This window comes from Hylobates moloch, unplaced genomic scaffold, assembly GCF_009828535.3.
Source record: "Hylobates moloch isolate HMO894 unplaced genomic scaffold, HMol_V3 SCAFFOLD_9, whole genome shotgun sequence".
NCBI classification, from domain to species: domain Eukaryota; kingdom Metazoa; phylum Chordata; class Mammalia; order Primates; family Hylobatidae; genus Hylobates; species Hylobates moloch.
Window position 1 is genome coordinate 55,347,597 of NW_026652284.1, and position 25,462 is coordinate 55,373,058.

The window sequence follows — 25,462 nt, forward strand, 5'->3', positions numbered from 1 at the left end:
GAAAGGGTATTTTAAAACCATCACAATTGTTTCAAAGCAATTATTTTTAGCCTTCCAGGAACTGTTTCTATTTTTCCTCTGTTTTCTGGCTGCTCTTTGAATATGAGATTCATATATTAAAAAAAAAAAAAAAACAACCTAGAGATAAGTGTAGTTATGTCCTGTGTATAACTAGAGTACTCTGCAAGAATCTGATTTCCTGGATTGCAGACAATAATTTGTCTCTTAAGGACAACCTATGTTTTTATGGACTCCATCTGGAAACCTGCTTGCTTTTGAGAGACGATTACTTCTCCAACTTTCTAGATACAAAAGGAAATCAACATTTTGCCCATTTTCTGGGACTTCAGCCAAATTCAGTGTTTCTTACTTAATTCTTCTTTGGACAAATAGTGACCACAACTTGAATTATACTTTTGTATAATAAACATTATATGTAATTATAAAATTAGGTCAAAGTTAAATGGTAAAGTTAATTAATAATATGCCTGTAATTGGCAAATAAAGTGCTTACCTCATAGTACTTGTTTATAGCATTTGTTTCTGATGTCCATGTCTTAAAACCATTCATCTTGAGTATTTGACACTAATTGAAAGTAAAATTAAAACTTTTATGAAAAGCAGCAACTCTTGCTGCTCTTATATTTTTAGTAGCATGTACACTGTTTTTTATTTTTGCTAGAAAGTTAAGATACACTAATGATAATAATTTATTCTAATTTTGTATAAATTTTCCTTTGTGATTTGATCCATATTTCAGAGCCACAATGGAATGGGGAGGAATATTCACCAATGAAAAATTACATTAATGAATTAGGAACTTCTTCTCCTCAAACATACATTTCTTTTTCCATGGCTGTTTGTCCCTAGAGTGTTTTCCTTTTGGCGTATTGACGTGATTAGATTTCCTGTATCCTTTAAAAATCAAAGCAAGTGAACAAATTCTCTCTAGACTCTGGCATCTCATCTATAGCTTCTGCCACATTTCTCTTCCTCTCTAAAGTATTGAGAAAGTAACTCACATTTGTTTTCTGTACTTTTTCTTTCTCTTCACTTATTAATGCTCTGTGTTCCGATTTCTTCACCCATCATTGATCTGAAGTTGCTTTTAGTCATGAATTAGTACTTAGGGAATCTTGGTTTTCTGTGTCATTCACACTTGTTACCCATTCTCGACTCCCAAAATATCTTCTCTCTCTCATTGCTTTATAATTTCATATTAATTAGTTTTTCTTTAACCTCTTTTATCCTGTCTTGCCTGGCTTCTTTTGTTATCTTGTTAGGGTTTTTTCCCTTTAGATTTTGATAACCCCAGAATTTTCTTTTTTATTCCTCTTCTCATTCTATATAATATTCCCGAATAAATTTATCTCTGGGTGAATAACTTCAAGATTCATATCTTCAGAGCATATTTTTCCTCTGGACCCCCAGTCATGTAGTTCTGCTCTCTACTTGGCATATGTGCCCTCATACATCACCGTTGAAATATGCATGGAAATACCTAGACACACACTTGTATTACAACCATCTGTTTCTCTTTCCCTATTTCCTTTCTTCCAATTTGGTAGTATCATCGGTCTTCACCTTTTCTTTCCCTTATCACCTACTCCAGCCATTATCAAGTTCTAGGAGTTTAAATTTCTAAACATCATTTCACTGTCTACTCTTCAGCTTCATCGCTGTCACTTGGGTTGTGTCCTCAGGTTCCATTCCCAGATTTGTTTTCCTGTCTTCATAACATGCCTGGAGTCTGTAATTGTAGTGCTAAGATTGAACCCAGGTCTACTTAACTCGGTGTTTTTACCAGCACACATACTATACTGCATATTTTTCAAATTAATAAGTTGAATACTAAACCCAGAACTTGCAAAATTATTTCAGTAATCATTTCACTAAAATAACTTAATCAGTGATTTAAATTATTTCTTTTTAAATTATTTTAAAAGAATGAATTTGTCATTTAATTTTAATTTTATGTCTGCATATATTTTATGAGAATCAGATTTGTTAATCATTCATGTATTTAACAAGCACTTATTAATCACCTTGTCCAGATGATAGACACTAGAAAATAGACCAAAGATACCAGCAGCACTGTCCCATTCAATTTACAGTCTCATGAAAGAGGTAGATATGTAAGCGAATACTAATATTACAATGTAATAAGTGCTAAACAAAGGAATGTAACAAAGCCTTAAGAGTCCCAAAGGGATAGCTTACATCTAAGAGAATTGATACCATGTCACAGAAAAAGTATTTTATAAAGCTGGATTGTGAAGGAAGAAAGAGTAGGGACTTGTCTGACAAATAACTGGGAGAAGGATGCTTAGGGAGAGGAAACAATGTCAGCAAGAGCAAGGACTTGTATGCTTAATGATAGGGAAGAGTGGGACCCCGGACCTTGGACTTTATATATATGGGGATTTATTTTATATGTTTAGACAGAGGGATCACTTCAGCATATTCGTGTTCACTAAGTAATTCTAAACACGTATGGGGCAATTTGGAGGGTTAAGAGATAGAGACGGGGAGATTGATTTGGAGGCTAGTGCAGAAATTTAGATGACTTTTGAGTCTGATGAGAATCCAGACTATGATATTGACTTTGTAAAGAAAGAAAGAAGAAAATGCAAGAACTGCTCAACGCTGTGTTCTGAAGAAGTGTCCAAATGCTACATGTGCACATTTTGCTTTTGTTTTAAACTGTAGACATGGGATGTAGAGCTGGAAAGATCTGCAGAATCCTGGGCTGAAAGTTGCTTGTGGGAGCATGGACCTGCAAGCTTGCTTCCATCAATTGGACAGAATTTGGGAGCACACTGGGGAAGGTATCTTAAAGCACAACTTTTTCTTTCTGAAAACATAAGTGTTTAAAATGAAATCCTTATTAATTCATCAGTACAATTTTTCAGAGACTTGGTGCCTGAAAGAAAAGTAATCACGAAACAAGTAACAAAAAACAAATGCCACACCAGAACAATCAGCAGTTTTTTAGACTTTAATATAAATCACCAATTTATTAGTAATGGGCATAAATATGTAAGTTTAATAATTTACGCCAAAGTATCTTTCTACCAAATTATACCAACGTATTTTGCAATATTTAGTTTTGTATTTTCTCCAACTTTGCTTGCCCTCTGTGACTATTTTCTTTCTAATAGATATAGGCCCCCGACGTTTCATGTACAGTCGTGGTATGATGAAGTGAAAGACTTTAGCTACCCATATGAACATGAATGCAACCCATATTGTCCATTCAGGTGTTCTGGCCCTGTATGTACACATTATACACAGGTATGTTTGGGGGGTATTATACTTAATTCCCCCAAATTGAGTTAATGTAACTATGAAAGAAATTAGGCTAGTGAACGTGTCTTTCTTATATCATTTAATATGGTTATTAAAAAAATTATATGGATATTGATTATGTTGAATTGGCTTATGAAGTTCCATAAATAATGAAAATAATTATTATACAAAAAAGTCCAAACATCTACTTTAATAGACATTATTTCAGTGATTTTGCATATCAAACATTTTTAATATAGCCCCAGTAACATGGGGAGAAATTTACCATCTTCAATGTCAAAGTTTTATCTCAAGGAATAAAAATGTAGTTTTATTTACCAATGACATTCAATATTTACATGTGCAACATATATATATATATATTTATATTTTGTGTTCACAATTAGTGTATTCTAAACTTCCAAATCAAACAACTAAAGGCAGATTGATAAAGCTCACTGCTGATCAGACTTCTTATTGGTGAATATAAAGCAGATTAATTGTTCTGTATGCTTTTGCATGTGATAAGATTGGCCAGCATGAAACTATCTGATAATCAGTGGCATGATGAAAAGATCATGTTGTATAAGAAATCTGAACATGTAAATTTTTGCTCCAGTATTTGCTGTTTAGGATGTGATTTTTCTGTTCCTTTGTCGGAAAAGTTTCTTCATAGAAATGTTAATATGACATTAGGTTTGTGAGGATGTAACTTTTGAATTATTTACTAAATTTGCATTTGAAAATGCTTGCATTTTATAACCAGACAGTTATTTTTCTGTAGCTCTCTTTTTAAAATTGAATTAGGTATTACTCAAAGTCTCAGGAAAAAGACGCTTTTTGATTTCATCTCAGTTCATTTTGAGTGATAAACGTTGGCTTCTCACATTCAAATTTTATGCGTTTTTCTCTCAGAAGTGTTATCCTATTTCATTTCAGCCTGCTTTTTCTGAGCCTTTCATTTTTCTAATATAGGTTGTGTGGGCAACTAGTAACAGAATCGGTTGTGCCATTAATTTGTGTCATAACATGAACATCTGGGGGCAGATATGGCCCAAAGCTGTCTACCTGGTGTGCAATTACTCCCCAAAGTGAGTAGACAAAACACTACATTCAGATGTACATTTTTCTTAACAAAATGAATATACTTTATGTTCCTGATTGTTCCCCATTTTCAGTGTGTATCACTGAATGAAGTGTATTATTTTAATTCTGCTTATTTAATATGGCAACAATTGTAGTTGCCTAATGCATAAAATAAATGCATAAAGAGGGATATGAAATATGAAAGTATAATCTTTGTAAATATGGGAACCATGTTTTTATGTCTTCGGTTTTGCTCACTATACTATCCATAAATATTGAATAATTGTTATTTATTAGAGATTAACAACTATACATTAATTGAGAAATGTATTTTCATCTGTGTAAAGACCATTTAAGGGATTACGTTAACAATGTGACACAATCATATTTAGGGTCAAATTCAAGTTTAATAATGTGTTTTTATTAAAGTAAATGGAATATAGTGAATATTCCATGGCAGAGTTTGGCTTTCTGCAAAAGTTTGATTTTGTAATTTTTAACAATATGTGTTATAAATTACTTTGGAAATTTTCAAAATGAGGCAGTAATTTATATTTAAACCTAGTAACCAAAAGGGCTCTGTAATAAATTATATGAATGTCTTAAATCTATACACCAAAATAATTACTTAGAATGTTCATATATAGTGATGTTTCACAATATTTTATAAATTATGCCGTTAGACTACTTTTTAATAGAGCGTATCATCTCTTAAAGGGGAAACTGGTGGGGCCATGCCCCTTACAAACATGGGCGGCCCTGTTCTGCTTGCCCACCTAGTTTTGGAGGGGGCTGTAGAGAAAATCTGTGCTACAAAGGTAAGTGCTATTGTATTGTAGTGTTCATGTTGATTTATATTTTAATCCAGCTCCTGCATTACTTATGTTTAAAAAAGCCAGAAGTGCACTTAATGATTACACGAAAAGTATCTAGAACTCTATTTCAAATATTTTGAAGAAATCTTTTACAAATATTTATATTACTAATAAGTTGGTTATATGAAATTTTTAAAGTTCCATGGTTATTTCAGGTAACTATTTCTGATTCTACTTTGAAATTACCCCAGAATGACAAGTATGTTTATATTCTTAAAAAGAATCATCTTGATGTATGGTTGACTAGAGTTATTTCTGTAACTGTCATCTTTTTTTAAAGGATTTAGCAATTTAACACAATTTATTTTTAGTGCTTTAAACATTTTTAACAAAATACCCCTTTGTGTATTGAACCATGCTCAATGAATTAATTATATTGATTTTTCACCTCTCACTGCACACTATTCAATTTGTCATGCTAAAATAATAAGAAAAGTATAATAGTAATATAAAACTACTATAAAAAGTAGTACTCTCAAATGCATTTGATGTTTTAAAAAGTAAATATGGTGTCCTGTTTATAGCACATAAAGATAAACTGTTATGACAAAGTTTTGTGAAAAGTCATGCACTTGTGCATTCAAGTGAATATTTTTTACTGCCTTGTACTTTTTTCTTGACGACTAAAGGAGGAATAATGTAGACGAAGTATTTTAGGAAATATTTGAACAATTGCAGCCCTTTTTTAGTGCTCATAATGACAGGTGTCTCTTTTTTTACCCTTAATGACTCATTAACTAAAACGAGTAGACAAGAAGGGCCCATGTATGTCCCTCTGTTGTATAAGCCATTTTAAAATTCCTGGAAGCATTTGCAGCATTTTTTCCTTGTGTGGGTGTTTTTCATATTCTCTATGTCCAAACCTCCAACCTACCTGCCTCTTCCCCGGTGACCATAATCTTTTACTTAAAGCTGACTTTCTTGCGACTTCATACTTTTTTTTTAGGTTCTGAGTTCTTGGGCATGCATCAAAATAATACGCCTCTCCAAAATGTGCCATTGTCAAGCCTTTGATAAAGGCCAGTCTGGAAATAAACATTAAATTCAAAGTTTGAAATTACTCTCCATACTCGTTTAAATTTCTGCACATTGAATTTTCTTCTAAAGGAAAAAAACTTTCTATGGACATGGATTTCATCATAAATAATAAGGGCATGTGAATCTTTCTTTAGGCCACATTTCCATTTGGGAGAAGTCTAAATGTGATCCTCCTGAAAATATTAAGAATATTATTTTAATTGAAAACAAATTTGATTTTGCTAAGCCATGACCTTATTAGATCACTGTGTAGATTTCATGGTGTTATTATTGAAAATCAAACAATGATATGTTGAAATGTAAGCAAAGTTTAGAAGTGGCTTCATTGAATATCAGTCGAACATTAACATAAATGAATCAAGGACTTAAAGGCTTATGTGTGTTCATTTATTCCACTGGAGTACCTAAGATCACCACCTTAAGCCAAAACCTGCACAGAAAAACAGTACTGATTTTTCTAGTTCTAAATGTTAAATAGGAGTATCAAAGTATGTTATTATTTGATAATTCATGCACATGTAAAATAGGTTAATATTTTCTAAATCTGCTTTCTCTAACAGAAGGGTCAGACAGGTATTATCCCCCTCGAGAAGAGGAAACAAATGAAATAGAACGACAGCAGTCACAAGTCCATGACACCCATGTCCGGACAAGATCAGATGATAGTAGCAGAAATGAAGTCATAAGCACACAGCAAATGTGTAAGACCTCTATATTACTTATAAAAATTTTTAAAGTACGTAAATCGTATATCCATCAAGATTGTATTAATTTGAACATTTTTAAAACGGAAAAAGTTTTGTCATTAGGCTGTATGTAATGAACTACAACTGCTTTTATATTATTTATTTAGCTATTTTTTTCTTTGTAGCCCAAATTGTTTCTTGTGAAGTAAGATTAAGAGATCAGTGCAAAGGAACAACCTGCAATAGGTAATATTTGTTATTATTTTGAAAATTAATTGAATATAATAAATATTTTTATTTTGTACTGAGATTCAGAGAAACTAAATTTTGTGCCCAATTACTTCTATTTAGGTACGAATGTCCTGCTGGCTGTTTGGATAGTAAAGCTAAAGTTATTGGCAGTGTACATTATGAAATGGTAAGTGTTATAAATGTAATTATTTGAGGATAGAGTCATTCCATGTAATATTTGATTTTTATTGTGCAAAATAACACCTTACATAAGTATATTTTGCTCAGAAATGTTTATTTAATTGAAAGTCATATAAGTGGCAAATCGTTGGGACTTATGCAGAACTCTAATATTTTTAACATCTGTTTATCTCCTCCTTTTTTCCAAGCAATCCAGCATCTGTAGAGCTGCAATTCATTATGGTATAATAGACAATGATGGTGGTTGGGTAGATATCACTAGACAAGGAAGAAAACATTATTTCATCAAGTCCAATAGAAATGGTATTCAAACAATTGGGTAAGTACCCAAATAATCTTTTGGACCAGATAATTTTAAATTGTAACAGTGAGCTAACACATTTTTTTTTTTAGAGCAAAGCATAGAATAATTTAAGAAGAAAGAATTTGGTTATTTTCAAGGTTCATTTTAGCTTGTAGTTTTCTTAGACAAAAAGAAGATAAAGCATTTAAGGTCAAAGTTGAACTCTTTTGCTTTTAATGGGCATGCTAAAACTCCAAATTTTTGAGTTTCATTAAAAATGTATAAATTTACAGTGAATTCCCAATGTAAAGCAATACATTTTTTAGCTTGACAGAAAATACCCTGAGAAGGGTAAGTAATTCGCATGTTCTTCCTGTCCTATTTAGGGAAAATGGCTTATTTCATGCAACAGTAACTTTGTTGATAAGATAAATTACATTAGAGAAAAGAGCATTTTGAAAAGTTCTCTAAATATGTATTATGCTATGTCATCTTTCTTTTGTCCATTTAAAAGTATCCCAATATAAAAGCATTTAATTTTATTAATTTTTCTCCTATTAGGTGTACCAAATACCTTATTACAGAACGCTGTGCATTTTTACATGTACCGTATAGAAAGTAGAAAAATGGGGGCTTTTGAAATACCTTTTTAGTGTCTTTTTTTTCCCCTAAGTAAAACAGGAAACATTACTGAAGTTCATACAGAACTCCTTGTCTTAAGAAATTTGACATTGTCTCTTTTGTTACAATACAGTTGCATGAAACTTCACAGTGGGGTTAAGTTAGAATTAATACATGTAAAAAACTATTAGGAACTCTCAAAAATTTGTGGAATGATCTCCTATACAGTCTTTTTTTTATGGTTGTTTTTCATTTGTTTGTTTTGTTTTTTGTTTTTTGTCATCCAGACTGGAGTGCAGTGTCACCCAGACTGGAGTGCAGGGGCGTGATCTCAGGTCACTGCAACCTCCACCTCCCGGGCTCAAGTGATTCTCCTACTTCAGCCTTCCGAGTAGCTGAGATTACAGGTGCGTGCCACCACGCCCAGCTAATTTTTGTATTTTTAGCAGAGACGAGGTTTCACCATGTTGGCCAGGCTGGTGTTGAACTCCTGACCTCAGGTGATCTACCTGCCTCGGCCTCCCAAGGTGCTGGGATTACAGGTGTGAGCCACCACATCTGGCTTATACAGTCTTATTAAAAGGCTTGAAGGGTGGGTTTTAGCTGTTAGTGATAACTCTTTTTAGCCAAAAAAAATTTTTTTAAGACAGTCTCACAAGTTCAGCTTTTCCTGCCTCAGCCTCCCAAGTAGCTGGGACTACAGGCATGTGCCACCGTGTCCAAATAATTTTTGTTATTTTTAGTAGAGATGGGGTTTCTCCAGGTTGGCGAGGCTGGTCTCAAACTCCTGACCTCAAGTGATCCGCCAGCCTCAGCCTCCCATAGTGCCAGGATTACAGGCGTGAGCCACCACACTTGGCCTGAAGTTCTATAGAAATATTCATTAATTAACCTTTCACTTGGAAAACATTTATTATTTTCAATAAATATTAGTTATTAGCTTTAGTAAGCCAAGCAGTGGGTGTCCCATTAAAGGACATTTATCCTGTTATTTACTTTTTTTCCTCTTAATTTTTAATTATCTGTATTATAGAAATTCTCTTGAAACTTGAAGGCTATATTTAATAGATTGTATATTTTATGCCTCAAAGAATGTTGTTTCTTTTGGACACATTATAGATGATGAATATTAAATATTGAATTTGAAGCTGATGGAAATAAAGAATTGTTGAAATTTTACACCTTCAGTTCTGAGATAATGTATTCAGAGAGTGTACCATGTTAAAGTACCATCACAAATAAGCCTTACGTTTTGCCATAGATGTCATATAAACCTATTAAAATTTTGATGTATAATTGTGTGCCTAATCTTATATTTCAGCTTTTTAATAATGCACGTAATGAGGAGAAATTTATTCATTTTACGTATAATTTTGCTAGATACTAGGGGGAACAAAAAAGGAATAATGGATGCTCCCTTAGGTACTTATTATTTTGTAGTCTTTTCACAGCATTGTCTTCTATTTCCTGTTGTGAAAGACTAAATAGTTTGGTCCCGTGGAGTCAGGAAATTAGTATTTGAGGGTTTTAATTTTGATAGGAATCAAATATATATATATATATATATTTGATTCAAATATATATATATGGCTCAAATATATATATATATGGCTCTATGCTATTATCTATACGTTTTTGAGTTTAATAATGAAAAGAGATCACCTTAAGAATGGTGTTGATTTGGTTAATACCTGATGGTAATACAGATTTAGTATAAAACTGATGATGTATTCTTATATTGCTACTTGCCTATTTTAATAAGTGTTTAAAAAGAAAATTAAGTGTTCATAGACTTGAAAGATACCAGAAATGATGCTGCTGTTGCTGATGCCTATATGAAAATAATTAACATTTCTGTATTTTTACCTTCAGCAAATATCAGTCTGCTAATTCCTTCACAGTCTCTAAAGTAACAGGTTAGCACATTCTTCATCTTATTTTCTTAGTACTGTGTAGTATGTTATTGCTTTCAAAGGATTCACTCATTGTTTTGTGTTTTAATTCTTCAGTTCAGGCTGTGACTTGTGAAACAACTGTGGAACAGCTCTGTCCGTTTCATAAGCCTGCTTCACATTGCCCAAGGTAAACCAGTGTACACATAGGGGGCTTTGGCCCTGTGATAACTGTTTTTGTCTGAAATTCTGATGTCTTTGGGATTCAAAAGTTGTATAATCTTGAACTGCTAAGCAGGAGGGAGCAATGAAACATCATAAACTACATGCACTCCAGGCAGGCCTAGTGTACTTTCTCCAAATGCAAAAGTATTCTCTGCTATTTCATAATGTCAGGGTTTATGCATGTAATCTGTATGTTCATCTGTGGTACAAAGAGTCCTTTATTAGTCTGCTGTGGCTGCTGTAACAAAATAGCATAGACTGGGTGGTGTAAACAACAGAAATTTATTTCTCACAGTTCTGGAGGTTGAGAAGTTGAAGATCAAGGTGCTGGCTGATTCAGTTCCTGATGAGGGCTCTCTTCCTGGTCTACAGATGGCCACCTTCTCTGTGTCCTCACATGGTGGAGGGAGAAAGAGAGCTCACTCTCTTACATCCCTTCTTATAAGGACAGTAATCCTATTGGATGAGGACCCAACCCTTATGACCTCATTTAACATTAATTACCTTCATAAAGGCCCTGTCTCCAAGTTAGTCAAATTGGGGATTGAGATGTCAACGTATGAACTTTGAAGGGACAAAATCATTCAGTTCATAACAATTTCTTACAACAGAAACTAAAGTGGCATAACTCATATTTTTAACATCATTATCCAGTTTTTTAAATTAGATCAATCTGATTGCATTTGTTAAGTTAAAAAGCCCATCTTTGCCTTTCTTTTATTTTTTTATATTCTCTTTTACAAGATTATAATGGAATTTATGTACTATAAAATAATGAAAAAAGCTTTATTTATCTTGGCCAAGCTAAGATGAAAACTGTTAGAAGTATTATGGTTTAATCCATAATCAGTAGATAGGAAAAATAAAGTATGTCTGCATATATCCAGTCTTAGTTCTATACACACTATTTCCATTAATGCAAATATCCACACTACTAAAAGCTAGTAATGAGATTTAAAGATATAATTGGAATTTGACAAAACATTTTAGTCTAAAAATTTAAGGAGCTTAATTTTTATGGAAAAGTTTATCTACTTTGGAAAAACATCATTACTTACCCTTTTAAAATGAAAGCAACGTTTCACTTAAAGAATGGGATTGGCTGTTCACAAGGTACATAACGGAATCTTTATAACAGAAGACTGTGATCTTCATATAACAGGGTACTTCATTTTCTGTCAGTTTCTAAGTTACAGATGTGATATAAACAATAAATGCCCTCACATACAAATAGCCTGTTTCCTTTCAAATCATTTGTCTCTACTAAGGCAAGACTGCTGTTGTAATATTTTTGGTCAGCTAACCTGGTGCATGCTAATTGAGAATTTTTAAATTCTTCAGCTTGTGTGTTTGCTGAAATCAGCAGATTACCAAGTATGTAGGATAATTTGAGGACCTCTTACTGGGTGAAGTGCATCATATGCTTTTTACCATTTGACCACCAGTGAATTATATGCTGAATATTTTTGTGATAAAAATACAATCTCCTGTTACTAGAGCTTGACTAATTATCCTCTTATAAGGCTCACATATTTGATTAAATCATTGTTTGCTTTGTAGTCTTAGTCAATTTTGTAGAAATATTTTTTTTCAGATTTCTCAAGACCTCTACACTTACAGATTGCAGTTTTATAGAAAAAAGTAAAGATGTATTGCTAGGTGAAGCTGGTAAATTTTAGCATCATAATAATGTGAAAAAAACCCAGGAACTTTAGAATTTAAATTTGTAAATATGTATTACATACCTACTAAGTACGAATATTATGCCTAGCCTTATGTCAGCCATGTGACCAGGTTTATGAGGACCAAATAATAAGGATAGTCTCTGTAGAGCATTCCAACATAAAGGCCCTCACTAGTAGATGCTCAATAAAGGGTAATTTTATAACTACAAAACAAACTATATCAATATTATTGCAAAAGGGATAAATCAAGTAAAGCATTAATAAACAAGCTCCCTATTTCTTGGCTTGTTTCAGAAAGCAAAACATAGAAATAAGGAAAATGATATAAATTTTTAAAATTTAATTTTAGCCTTTACTGTTACCAATATAATAAATCCATAGAAATGACAATTTATGCATAATATTGACCTTAAGTAGTCTGAAAAGCTTCTCCCTTTTTTTCTATTTCAGTGAAACAAAATTCTCATTTGTTTTTCCTGTATAAAATTTTAATAGTTTCGGCCAGGCATGGTGGCTCACGCCTGTAATCCCAGCACTTTGGGAGGCTGAGGTGGGTGGATCATGAGGTCAGGAGATCGAGACCATCCTGGCTAACACGATGAAACCCCATCTCTACTAAAAATACAAAAAAAAATTAAGCGGGCGTGGTGGCGGGTGCCTGTAGTTCCAGCTACTCCAGAGGCTGAGACAGGAGAATGGCATGAACCCAGGAGGCAGAGCTTGCAGTGAGCTGAGATCGCGCCACTGCACTCCAGCCTGGGTGAAAGAGCAAGACTCCGTCTCCGAAAAAAGAAAAAGAAAAAATATTGTAATAGTTTCATAAACTGGGTTATAATGATATTATTTATATGACAGGTTATAACTTTTAGGGAACCATGTAGTTGGTATATTTCTTTTAGAATTTCATATCACTTAAGTAGCCTGAGGCATAGTCTATTCTGGAGAAAAAATGACAAATAAATTAATGAAATTAGCTCAAGAAGACCTTGAAGAAACAAGATTCCTGCAAGTCATGTCCTTGAAAGTTTCCATGTCTGGTAGAACAACTCAAAATAAACCAACTATTATTTAGTAACCATTTGGTTACTATGTAGTAATTATTACTTAGTGTCTTATAAAAATTGTAAGAAATGTTATCCAGTTTTACATATATCTATAAACAATTAGATCTTTAAAATTTATTGAATGCTCAAGATGTAAAAGTAGATATTAAAGTATGTCAGCATTTTCATTCAAAGTTTACTGGCAAATTGTAGTTAAAAAAAAAAAAAAAGCTTACTTGACCAGTACCTACCTTCTCAGTAGTATGTAACAAGCTGTTAAAAACAGATTGGAATACAAACAAGCAAAAACTTCCCCTAATCTTTGTTTTACCTGAACTCATCTAAGTAGAAACTAACTCAACTTGGACTACTGAGTTTGGCATTCTGCAAACCAACAGCTGAATATGGGCAAGATAAAGTTTGCAGAACATGCAGAGCAAGTGATTTTATAACCATAAGGATGACGGTGAATGCCTAGCAGTTCTCAAATACAGTAAGATCAGTTTCTAGTCAAAGGGGACACCCTTCTTCCTGCAGAAACCCCAGACAGCATCTTGTACAACAGTCAACGCTTTAATTCAAAGTTATAGAAACTCAGATGGATTTATTATATTTAAATGGTTCTGGTTTCCATGTTATGTGAAGTATATACACTCTAGAGTATACAGTGTTATACAAATTTTAGAAATAAAAACTATAACTATTTCTTAAAAGCTATGTTAAGGAAGATCTGCTTCAATTGGCAAGGGTAGTTTCAACTGAAGTGTATTTAGAATACTTTCAGGAAAATTGTTGATGCTATCATCCACTGATGATTATCATGTAGTTATGTTGACAGTCTCATTTACTACTTAAAATTGTGTTTTTTCCAGTTTTAGTTTGTGTTTCCTTTTAGTGATGGTTGTGTATGTGTGTGAATGCAGATGAGCCAGCCACTTGATTAAAAGTAAAGTGCCATTTGACAGTTTCTTGAACTTTGGGGGTAGATTTTTAAAAATATCATGTGATTGATTAAATATTGATAATTGGATCCTATGTTTAAATAAATAGCTTTTGGTCATATTGTATTAGAGCCCGAACAACAAAATAGTGTTTGGAAATGTTTTTTAAGTGAGCTAAGCCGACCAGATATCAGTAAGGCAGTAGGATTTCTGGAGGAAGAGCATTCCACGCAGAGAGGAAGATAAATGCAAAGGCTCTAAGGCAGAAGCCTATTGTGTGTGTTTGAGGAATAACCATTAAGCAAGGCCGTGTGACTGGAGCAGGGTGAGAAAGTGGGAAAGGAGTAAGATATAAAGTTGGAAAGGCAGTGAGGATGAAGATGCAGGGCTTATTGACCTTCCTGAGGCCCTTGTCATTTACTCTGAATGTGATGGAAGCCACTGGAATATTTGGAGCAGAGGAATGATGTGTTTGGACTTGTACATTTGTTGTTGTTTTGTTTTGTTTTGTTTTGAGATGGAGTCTTGCTGTGTTGCCCAGGCTGGAGTGCAGTGGCATGATCTCAGCTCACTGCAACCTCCGCCTCCCAGGTTCTAACAATTCTCCTGCGTCCGCCTCCTGAGTAGTGGGATTACAGACACCCAGGACCATGCCTGGCTAATTTTTGTATTTTTAGTAGAGATGGGGTGTCACCATGTTGGCCAGGCTGGTCACAAACTCCTGACCTCAGGCAATCCACCCACCTCGGCCTCCCAGAGTGCTGGGATTACAGGCATGGGCCACTGCGCCTGGCTGGACTTGTACGTTTTAATATAAGTATGGAAAACAGATTGGAGAGGGCCAAATTGGAAGCAGGGAGACCATAGAAGAAGCATAGAAGAGCCTATTGCAGTAAGTTAGACAGTAGATGATAGAGCCCAGAGTTACCATGATTGAGGTGCTTGGGGATGCTCTGGTCTTGGATATGTTTTCATGTATAGCCAATAGAAATTGCTGATGGGTTGAATGTAAGGTGTGAGATTAAGGGAGGGATTGAGGATAGAAAGGTTTCTGGCCTGAGCACTTGGAATCATGGAGGTGCCATTTATTGCAATGGGAAGCCTACGGAAAGAACAGATTTGGGAACTAGAGAAGGAGATTAGGAATTTGGTTTCATACATGGTAAGCTTGAGATGTTTATTATACCTAAGTGGAGATGTTGAATAAGCAGTAGGATATTCAAGTTTGGAATTAAGAAGATGTCCCAACTGGAAATGTAAATTTGGAAATCAGCCATTTAAAGATGATAATTAAAACCATGAAATTGGATGAGATTCCAAAGATGTGAATATAAAGAAGAGAAACTGAGGTGTATGAGGCAGACAATGATTCAGATTTTCCAAGTTATTGGTTTACTAAATTCTACAGATACATTGGGTACCAACTTTTCAGATACATTGAGATGCTTTCTGATGTTTCCTTTGGCTTCAAATCCCCACATTAGAAAGCTTCCTAACTAATTTTTTTAAAATCACATTTATGCCAAAAGATAGAAACAGATAAACAGAAGCAATTGTGTCTACTGCTTGGGCTTGTACAATTGACTTATTTCAAGAGAAAAAATGAGAAGGGTTTAGAATGTCGAGCTTACTTTGTGTATGCATATCTGTGGTTTTACTAATAAGAAAGACTTAAGTAACCAGCTTACTTAATATATATATATATATATAATATATTTTTTTCAGAGTATACTGTCCTCGTAACTGTATGCAAGCAAATCCACATTATGCTCGTGTAATTGGAACTCGAGTTTATTCTGATGTAAGTATCCTAATTTATACAGCTCTCAACATTCATGTATATATATAAATGTATAGACACATTTAAATGTATATATGTACATTTATATACAGAGCAAAGAAATAGACTTTGTTAATATGCATTCTCAGAAGACTTAAACATCCATATCACTGAAAAATTAATATCCATATGTAAGATATGAGTGTATAATTATTTGACAAAATTTTTCTTCACAGTCTCCCCATATGTTTTATATAAGACACATAATGAAATAGTCTGTAGTCATTGTTGGGAAGGAAAATGTGTTTTGTTTTTCTTTTGCTTCTTTAGTATTTGAAGTCTAAACTAGATAATTAGGAATTTGTCAAAAGTTGAAACAATATCTTCACTGCCAAACGGCCATTTAAAATGTAGCATAGAGTCATAGAGATGCTACATTAAAATATATGCAAAAGAGAACTAGTCGAGGGGATGTTGTAAGAGATGATTTTAGTGGGGTTGGACAAGGAATATGAGCTGTGATGGCCGAGGCTGGAGTGCAGTGGCATGATCATATCTCAGTTTAACCTCAAACTCGGGCTCAAGTGATCCTCCTGCCTCAGCCCCCCAAGTAACTAGACGAACAAATACATGACACCATGCCTGGCTCTTTTTCTGTTGTTGTAGAGATGGGGTCTCACTGTGTCGCCCAGGCTGGTGTGGCCTCAAGCAGTCCTCCTGCCTTGGCCTTCCAAGGTGCCAGGCCTGTTAAGTGCTTGCTGAGCCAGGTTTTTAGTGTGGGTTGGTAAAGAGGATCAGGGAACATGTTCTAGTGGGATAAGTGACATTTACGAAGTAATGGAGTTAAGAGTCAATGAGCTGCACATCAGTCTAGCAGATAGCTTTGTCTCTAAGCTGCTGAAAATCGGAACAAAAAGAGGCTTCAACCAAGTTAGTCTGAGAGAGAGAGGAATCCAGCTCACATCAGTGTGTAGACAAAGTCTGAAAGTGCTTGCTGATGAGTTTACGTTTTATGAGGCAAACACTTAGAAACCATTACAGATTTCTAAGCCAGAGAGTTACAAATGCAAATTTAGGAAATGTCTTATGCACATATTCAATAGAATATTAAGGGAATTTGATCATGTAAAGAGGCCTGAATATGTACATTACCACCTGTTTCTCTTGGTGAGCTTACTTACCAAGATTTTTTTCAGTTCAGCTTTACCTTTGCAGTTATTCTCCAATTCTGAGCCTCTCTCAAGCTCCAGATTTGCACTAGTCTTATGTGCCACTGAAATGTCCTGCTGGTATCTTGAATGTACTAGTCTTCACATTTGTGCTTATATTCTTGCCTCTGTTGAAATACAGTATTTTTGAAAATTTTGTGTCAAAACTGTGGTCATTCTTCAAAACCTAAATTATTGCCACTTTCTCTGTGAGGGTGCGTTGCTGGACCTTCCAACCCAAGTATGAAGTTGCCCTTATTTCAACCCCTATAACTTCATTTTTTCCTTTTGGCACTTAGCCTGTTGTATTGGGTATTATGATTATTACCTTATCTCTTTTATTAGTTCGTAAGTTTCTCAAGGGCAGCAGCTGGGTTATTCATTCATCATTTTTTGATCACTAATTTGATGTCCGCCAAGCTGTGAACAAGACAGGCATGTCCTGCCTGAACAGAGCTTAGAGCACATAGTTACGTCAGATATTAACCAAGTACCTTGCACATAAATATTTGTTGAAACAAGTAGATTAATAAATATATAGGAATATGCATATCTGAACTCAACAGAGATTTCCAAAGAAATCATACTTTTCAGATTTTCCCTTTAAGCAGGAGAACTTTTAATTTTAGTCATGTCTAGTGAAAGTCTTTCAAAATATCCTGTATACTTCTATATCTTTAAAGTCATCTATTTGCTAGAGTTAAGGTTTTGTTAGAACTCATATCTTGAGATCATTTTATCTTTCTACCCTCAGTGAAGTGGGTGCATAATATGTGTCTTATATAGGTCCTTTGAAGAGTAAGTTGGAAATATAAAGGTTACTGTCAAATGGCAAGTACGAAATCAGAGATCCAATCATTAATAGCCAGTCTTCCTGGCCCTACAAAATACATTATCTCTCCAAATAAAGGATGGAAATGTGAGAATCAATCAGCCAGACTCCCTCCCTCTTTCCCTCCCTCCTTCCTTTCTCTTTCTTTCCTTCCATTTGTAGAGCTAGACCTTGTACATTCTGTTTCTTTGAACTTTTATTTATAGTTTATTATATATTTCTGGATTCACTAAAAAATTCTATTTTTACAGATAATTCTTTTCATCATATATTAATTTTTTAAAAGTCTATGAAAAGAAAATGTCTTCTGACCTTTGAACTCAAATAGGGATGCCTGCTGAATGCATAATTGCAGGCAATACAATAGTCTCAAAACATATTAAATACTTGGACTTAGTAAATGTTATATCTAAGCACTTTTGTTGCCTTGGGAAAAATGCTGATTAATATCCTTTTAACAGAACAAATACTGAAATGTGCACGTAATTATTTTTAATTCCATCTGTTAGGAACCATATTGGATGCAAATATAATTCAATGGAACTTTAAGTGTTGAAGAAAATGCCTTTGAGTAAGGATGCAGGTTTTAGATACATGGTATTTTGCGATACAGCAAAAGCATGGAAAGGATTAAACAGCTTGGCATTCAGACTCTGATCTAATAAATACTGACTGATGCTCTAGAGTTCACAGCACAGTAATAAAGCAAGGTCATGTAAGATATACATGCTTATGTGAACTTTAAAAAGCATATTAAATCACTCACATGTGCATAGAGATAAGAAAAGAACACAGCAATGGGATCAGAAAAGACCCATGGGCATTTGACATGGATTGCTTCATACTGAAACAGTTCAAATATTGTCTTTGGTTGGATTTCCTTGGATTGTACTTAGTGGTTGACAAATTTTGATAAAACATTTGGAGTAAAGCAAATGTTAAAATCTTGAGAAGATTTTAATGGGCCAAAAGAAATGATCTGACTTTTAGAATTCAGTAGTTTTAAAAATTCAAAAGTATTGGACCTGAAACAATAATTTTCTTCTCCATAGAAATCCCATTCAATTCAGATTATATGACTAGTACAATGTAATCATAGGACTTTCCTAGTATTTCATGTCAGACCATTCAAACTAATTTGACCGGCATTGCAAATCTAGGTAGAAGCTATGATGATTCTTCATTTTTTTCTTTTTAGGGTTATTCTTTTAGGCAAAGTTTCTCTGTGTAGATTATATTATTTACTAAGAAAAAAACTGCCCCATTTCTTGTATTTTGGAAGAGGGGCCATAGTCATATGCAGAACTATGGTGGAGTTTGTATTAGGCAAGAGTGAACATACATGAGGGATGAATAATCTAACCTATGAACATTTGGTCAGAGTGAGCCCAGTATAGAACAAAGGCTAAAATTTAAGAATGACAAACAGGACCTAGAAGAGATAAAAGAAGCTAATTTGCTTTTTATTGCTTTGATACTCTAAAGCCTACTGTTTGGACAGAACAGGTGTTTGCTAGATTAGATTGGGGAGGGGTCTTACCATTGCAGTCACCTTTAAGGTTGGCCTTCAGACTTGCTCCAAATTGGCTTTGACTTTGTGACGTTTCAAACACTCTTTTATGCACAAAACCTCATCCTGTAGCTGCTCACTGGCTGTGCATGACATCAGGATGTCAGCGACTTCAGTCTATTAATAATAGAAGAATAGGCTGGACAAGTCCGGCAGGAATTTTCAATAATGGCAGTTTGTTTCTTTACCTTCTCAGCTGTCCAGTATCTGCAGAGCAGCAGTACATGCTGGAGTGGTTCGAAATCACGGTGGTTATGTTGATGTAATGCCTGTGGACAAAAGAAAGACCTACATTGCTTCTTTTCAGAATGGAATCTTCTCAGAAAGGTAAAAACAAAACATATGTATGTATACTTTTAAATACCGTCTATCACTGTATTCATGATTGCTTTACAGTTGACTCACTTTAATATTTTTATTTTTTTTCAAAGTTAAGTGGCAGAGCCAGTGTGTTCCTTTGCAGTCAGCCTTCCAGGGATGGGAGAAGCTGTAGTACCAGAGGTGCCTGTCTCCTGCAGGCTTATAAAAATCAACATGAAAATCGGATTACAAGTTAGAACTACTCTTTTGTTAATTGATCTTATAATTAGGAACTTTCTTTCATCCTCTTTTGGATTTTCTAGATTAGTTTTTATATTTAATTCTTTCTAGGTGAGCAAGGCACAGAATATTTCTCTAATCCAGTTATCTGACAAAGTATTTGACAAAAACAATGTCTGATTTTCCCTAGAACCAAATTCTCTTATTGATTTGAAATTGGACGCCTAGTGTGATATAAATGAACTCTTTCAGGTCATTTTTCATATTATTTAACCCACCCACCAGTGTCATATTTTGGTGATTTGAGAAAATTCATGTAACTCACTTTATCAGGTATCAATAAATATTAAAATAAATGAAGCAATGGTGATTTTTAAAATCATTATTACTTATAAAAGTAATATTAAAAGTCCTATTTATTTGTATATAGAAAAATCCCTAACTTTTGGGTATTTCCTGGGTTCTTCAAAATTGCCAGTGGAGAGCACACACATGTACACCAAAGGATGTATCATATGGGGTATCTAGGTTATCTTCAGCATAACCATCTGGGTGTCATCCTCACAAAAATACAAATCTGCATTATCTGTTTTCATATTAGACTATATCAAGAGGTAAGTGTTGAGAAAGTGACATCTCTACAACCTGCTCATGGCCTCCTTAAGCAGAATAATATATAAAATGAATCTTTGAGTTATAAAATTGGATATGCAATTTTATAAGCTAAACTGATGCCTCATAATTCTTAGATTTATTTTAAAACTATAAAATGATAGGTGATATCCTAATAAAACAGTATAATAATTATTTTTGAGTACCTACTATGAAAATTCCAGATGTTAGATGCTCCTGAGCACTCTAAGTATGTTAGCTCAGCTTCGACAGCCCTGAAATGTCAGGCCTATACCCGGAGAGATGTGTGTGTGTGTGTGTATGTATATGTGTGTGTGTGTGTCTGTGTATATATGTATGAGTGTGTGTATATACGTGTGTATATGTATATGTGTGTGACTGTATATATGTGTGTGTGCATATGTGTATGTATGTATATATGTGTTTCTGTGTATATATGTGTGAATGTATATATATACACACATATAGAGATACATATATATATATACCTCTATATACACATATACATACATGTATATACATATATACATATATATATGTTAACTGAGACTCTGAGGGGTTAAATAATGTGCCCAAGTTCATATAACTTGTAAATCTCAAAGCTCAGATTCAGTCTGTAGGCTCAGAGATATGTGTTATTCCAGTATTTGTGTACAAAAAGGAAACACACCAAACACATTCACTTCCTAAAGCACTCAGTCAGTTTGTTTCTCATACGTAAAATGGCTTTGGATTGGCCATCTACTTGCATGAAAAACCTGGCATGCATGCATGCACATGTGTGTATATGTTGTGTGTGCGCACTTGTCATACCCTTATTTTTGCTCACTCTAAAATTCTCTCCCTTTTTTCTTGTATGAATAAATATATAAAAGATATTTCACTTTGTCTCTTTCTTAGCATTTATTTTATTGATCTCCAAAAGTCTTTTGTAATTATTAAGAAAATAAAACTTTATGTAAAAGTTTCAAAAGCTTACAGTTGATTTGAATAAATAATGATTAATGGTACTACCAATCTGTTAACTTTTAGACATTTAAACAAAACATATCTAGATTTATGTTGCTAAATAAATATACACAATTTAATAAAGAGTAAAATTTATGAGTCTGCATTACTTTTAACTTCTATTTAAAAGTACTTTCAAAATGACATTGAATGCTGTGTGTGTGTGTGTGTGTGTGTGTGTGTGTGTGTGTGTGTATTTTTTCATCTCAGTGAAGATATTCTTAGGTCTTTCAGAATTGACCATTAAATATCCTTACTAACATTTTCCTTGAAATTATAGATGTTAAGAGTATTAATCTGTATGATAGCAATGTAATTTAAATTTTGTCAGACTTGGGCAATGATAATAAGCTAGTGCTCTAGAGTGTTGCCTAAGTATCAGCTATCTTTTTAGCTTGTAACCATGCATATCAGTTTTAAATCTGAGTCTCAGTATTCCCCATTAAAATTGAATAACAGCTGCTGAACTCTGCTTTATTAGAATGAAAGTAGGTAATACAGGAAAACATGATCTAGAATCTGTGAAGTTCTGTGGAGACTACTGTTATTACCATTACACATCTTAAATGTCATTAGTAAACTTGCAGCCCAGCATAGAACCAAGAGTTAAGAGTTAAGTCATCCTCATTCAAGCTTTCCAATAACTCTAAATTATAGTAGCCTAAGAAGGTTGACCATCTGGATTCGTAGAGCTGCTTTCTTGACTGTCATAAGAAAGCATGATTTATAAGAAGGATTATGTATAGAGATGACATCAATATACTTTTTGTATTTTTTTTTTTTTGCAGTTTACAGAATCCTCCAGGAGGAAAGGCATTCAGAGTATTTGCTGTTGTGTGAAATGGAATACTTGGAAGAGGATCATAAAGACTATTCCAAATGCAATATTTCTGAATTTTGTATAAAACTGTAACATTGTACATCAGCTATTTTCAGCCCAAAAAGGTGCCAAATGCATATAAATCTTGATAAAGTCTATAAAATAAAACATGGGACATTAGCTTTGGGAAAAGTAATGAAAATATAATGGTTTTAGAAATCCTGTGTTAAAGATTGCTATATTTTCTTAGCAGTTATTTCTACAGTTAATTACATAGTCATGATTGTTCTACATTTCATATATTATATGGTGCTTTGTATATGCCACTAATAAAATGAATCTAAACATTGAATGTGAATGGCCCTCAGAAAATCTAGTACTTTTAAAAATAATCGACTCTAAAACTGAAAGAAACCTTATCACATTTTCCCCAGTTCAGTGCTATGCCATTACCAACTCCAAATAATCTCAAATAATTTTCCACTTAATAACTGTAAAGTTTTTTTTTCTGTTAATTTAGGCATATAGAATATTAAGTTCTGATATTGCACTTCTTATTTTATATAAAATAATCCTTTAATATCCAAATGAATCTGTTAAAATGTTTGATTCCTTGGGAATGGCCTTAAAAATAAATGCAATAAAGTCAGAGTGGTGGTATGAAAACATTCCTAGCAATCATGTAGTAAATGTAGGGTTAAGCATGGGCAGCCAGAGCTTTCTATGTACTGTTAAAATTGAGGTCACATATTTTCTTTCGTATCCTGGCAAATACTCCTGCAGGCCAGGAAGTATAATAGCAAAAAGTTGAACAAAGATGAACTAATGTATTACATCACCATTGCCACTGATTTTTTTTAAATGGTAAATGACCTTGTGTATAAATATTGCCATATCATGGTACCTATAATGGTGATTTATTTGTTTCTATGAAAAATGTATTGTGCTTTGATACTAAAAATCTGTAAAATGTTAGTTTTGGTAATTTTTTTTCTGCTGGTGGATTTACTATTTCCCATAAACATATTAAAATTAATCATGTTTCAAAGTTTTATTTTCAGTTCCTTTTGCATGCCTATTTTGATTTAGAAATCACTTTAAGATAAATGAACAAAATTATTGTAAGTCTTCTAAATTTGGTTTATTGACATTAGTATAAATAACATACTCAATACCAGATGTCTACAAAATTGACCTAATTATTTAGGTATTTGTATGTGAAAGAGAAACACATATTTAGAAACATAGCAAGGGAGATTTTGAATAAAGAGAGATAAGAATTTATAAAGTAGGAAAAAAGAATCTGAAAGATACAAAGTGATTATAAAAGAATTGACAGGACAATAAATACTTCAAATACTTTTAGAAAGTAAATGAGTAGGAGTTTAGGAGGGATAAACGAGATAAAGTCCATGCAATGATCAAGGAAAGCAAGAGAGCAGATAATACAAAAGAAAAAGAAGAAGGGTTCACATAAATAGCTTCTGGAGTACAAATTATAAAGACATCAACATTTTTGATCATATAATAAGTATTGGCTTAGAGCTAAGTGGTTCCAAATACTCTTAATTAAAACAATGATGTATACGTTAAAGATTGCAAAACTTAAAAGCAGATTTTTATGGGAAAATTTTTTCAAAAGGATACATGACCACCTTTTTAAATAGTATGACTTTACATAGACTGTTTTTCTGGTCCTTCCTGCTCCTGCCACAACAGGGAAGCCCCATCAGTTCTGTCAGCATAAGGTTTTCTTCTATTTGCCCTTAGTTTAGATCTTCATCGTCAATTCCACTTACTATTGTAATGTCTTCAGCTGGAGCCTCTTTGTGTCTTTCTCCATTCCTTTTTAATACATTCGTATTTCCCAGCCCCAGAACCCTTGAAATTAACTCTTCCATGAGTTTTCATTGCTGAAGAAAAACCAAACACCCTTGTAAAAACATTTAAGAACTTCCATAGTCTTGTTCATATTGTTTACCTATCTTCTACACAAGGCGTGTCCTCGGGTAAGTTATTTAACTTCAATTTACCTTACCTGTGAAATGGAACAAAATATCTCCTTAAGATTGCTCTACGAATTAATTGACACATTATGTGTGATGTACTTAAAGGAATAATAAACACATAATATGTGGTCAGTGGATGCCATTTTCTATTATTAGAATCATTTTTGTTATTTAATTTGGGGAAACTATTCATCTGTCATATACTATTGATCCTTTGGCACTTAAAAAAATATGAAATCCTCCAGGAATTTTCCTGTGATTCTTGTAAGAATTAAATGCTCTCTAATATGATATCCTTTTAATTTGACCATTGTAATTATTTAATTTGTGTTTTATTATATTCTTTAAAAGATAAGCTCTTTGAGAATGGTAATACTCTTACTCATCTCTCTACCCAAGAGCACAATTACCTCAGTGATTTTTACTTCCTTGGACTCTACAAATGGTATATCAGTATTGTTGAGTGAGCATTCCAACAATTCCTAATTTTATTTTTGATGAAAATGAGTATTTTTTCCACATTATAGTGTGAGGTCAACACAAACATAAAGTGCTATAGCTAGTGAAAATAGTTTATTGATAGACGTGGATTTAAAACCGATCAATGCTTGTAGAATAGTATTAATATCATTATTTTAGCATTTAAAGTTTACCAGACCATGTGTTACTTTAATACTTTTCATATATTAAAAAAATAATTATGTATTTCAAGCATAGTATTATGAAAATAACTCTCCTAACCTTAGATAATTTGCATATTACAGGGTCCACTTTTCAATATTGTCCTCTAAAATCTTGACTGTTCTCTAGCTGTTCTAAAATGTTTTTAAAGAAATGTAAACTCTTCTAAATAGCATGGTGAGCCAAGCAAAGAAACAGCTATCATTTTTGCAAACATACCAAATTTCAGATTTGGACTTTAAGCTAATTCATTGCACAAAGAATTACATTGTTAGAGTTGATTTTA

The 25,462-nt window shown here is 33.4% G+C and overlaps 1 protein-coding gene across 2 annotated transcripts in view; it reads left to right on the top strand.

Annotated features, from left to right (window-relative positions):
- CRISPLD1 (cysteine rich secretory protein LCCL domain containing 1) overlaps positions 1–24,797 on the top strand; it is a 50,550-nt gene extending 25,753 nt beyond the window's left edge. The window contains exons 3-15 of one of the 2 annotated variants that reach the window (XM_032759880.1): positions 2,710–2,828; positions 3,162–3,294; positions 4,264–4,379; positions 5,092–5,192; positions 6,848–6,988; positions 7,159–7,219; positions 7,325–7,391; positions 7,594–7,724; positions 10,182–10,225; positions 10,319–10,391; positions 15,821–15,896; positions 19,682–19,812; positions 22,455–24,797. In XM_032759880.1, the coding sequence (XP_032615771.1) occupies positions 2,710–2,828; positions 3,162–3,294; positions 4,264–4,379; positions 5,092–5,192; positions 6,848–6,988; positions 7,159–7,219; positions 7,325–7,391; positions 7,594–7,724; positions 10,182–10,225; positions 10,319–10,391; positions 15,821–15,896; positions 19,682–19,812; positions 22,455–22,506 (1,245 nt within the window). In that variant the 3' untranslated portion in view covers positions 22,507–24,797. Of the gene's footprint in view, positions 1–2,709; positions 2,829–3,161; positions 3,295–4,263; positions 4,380–5,091; positions 5,193–6,847; positions 6,989–7,158; positions 7,220–7,324; positions 7,392–7,593; positions 7,725–10,181; positions 10,226–10,318; positions 10,392–15,820; positions 15,897–19,681; positions 19,813–22,454 lie in introns of those variants that run through there. The other variant, XM_032759881.2, reaches the window with a different exon arrangement.
- The last annotated feature ends 665 nt before the right edge of the window (positions 24,798–25,462 follow it).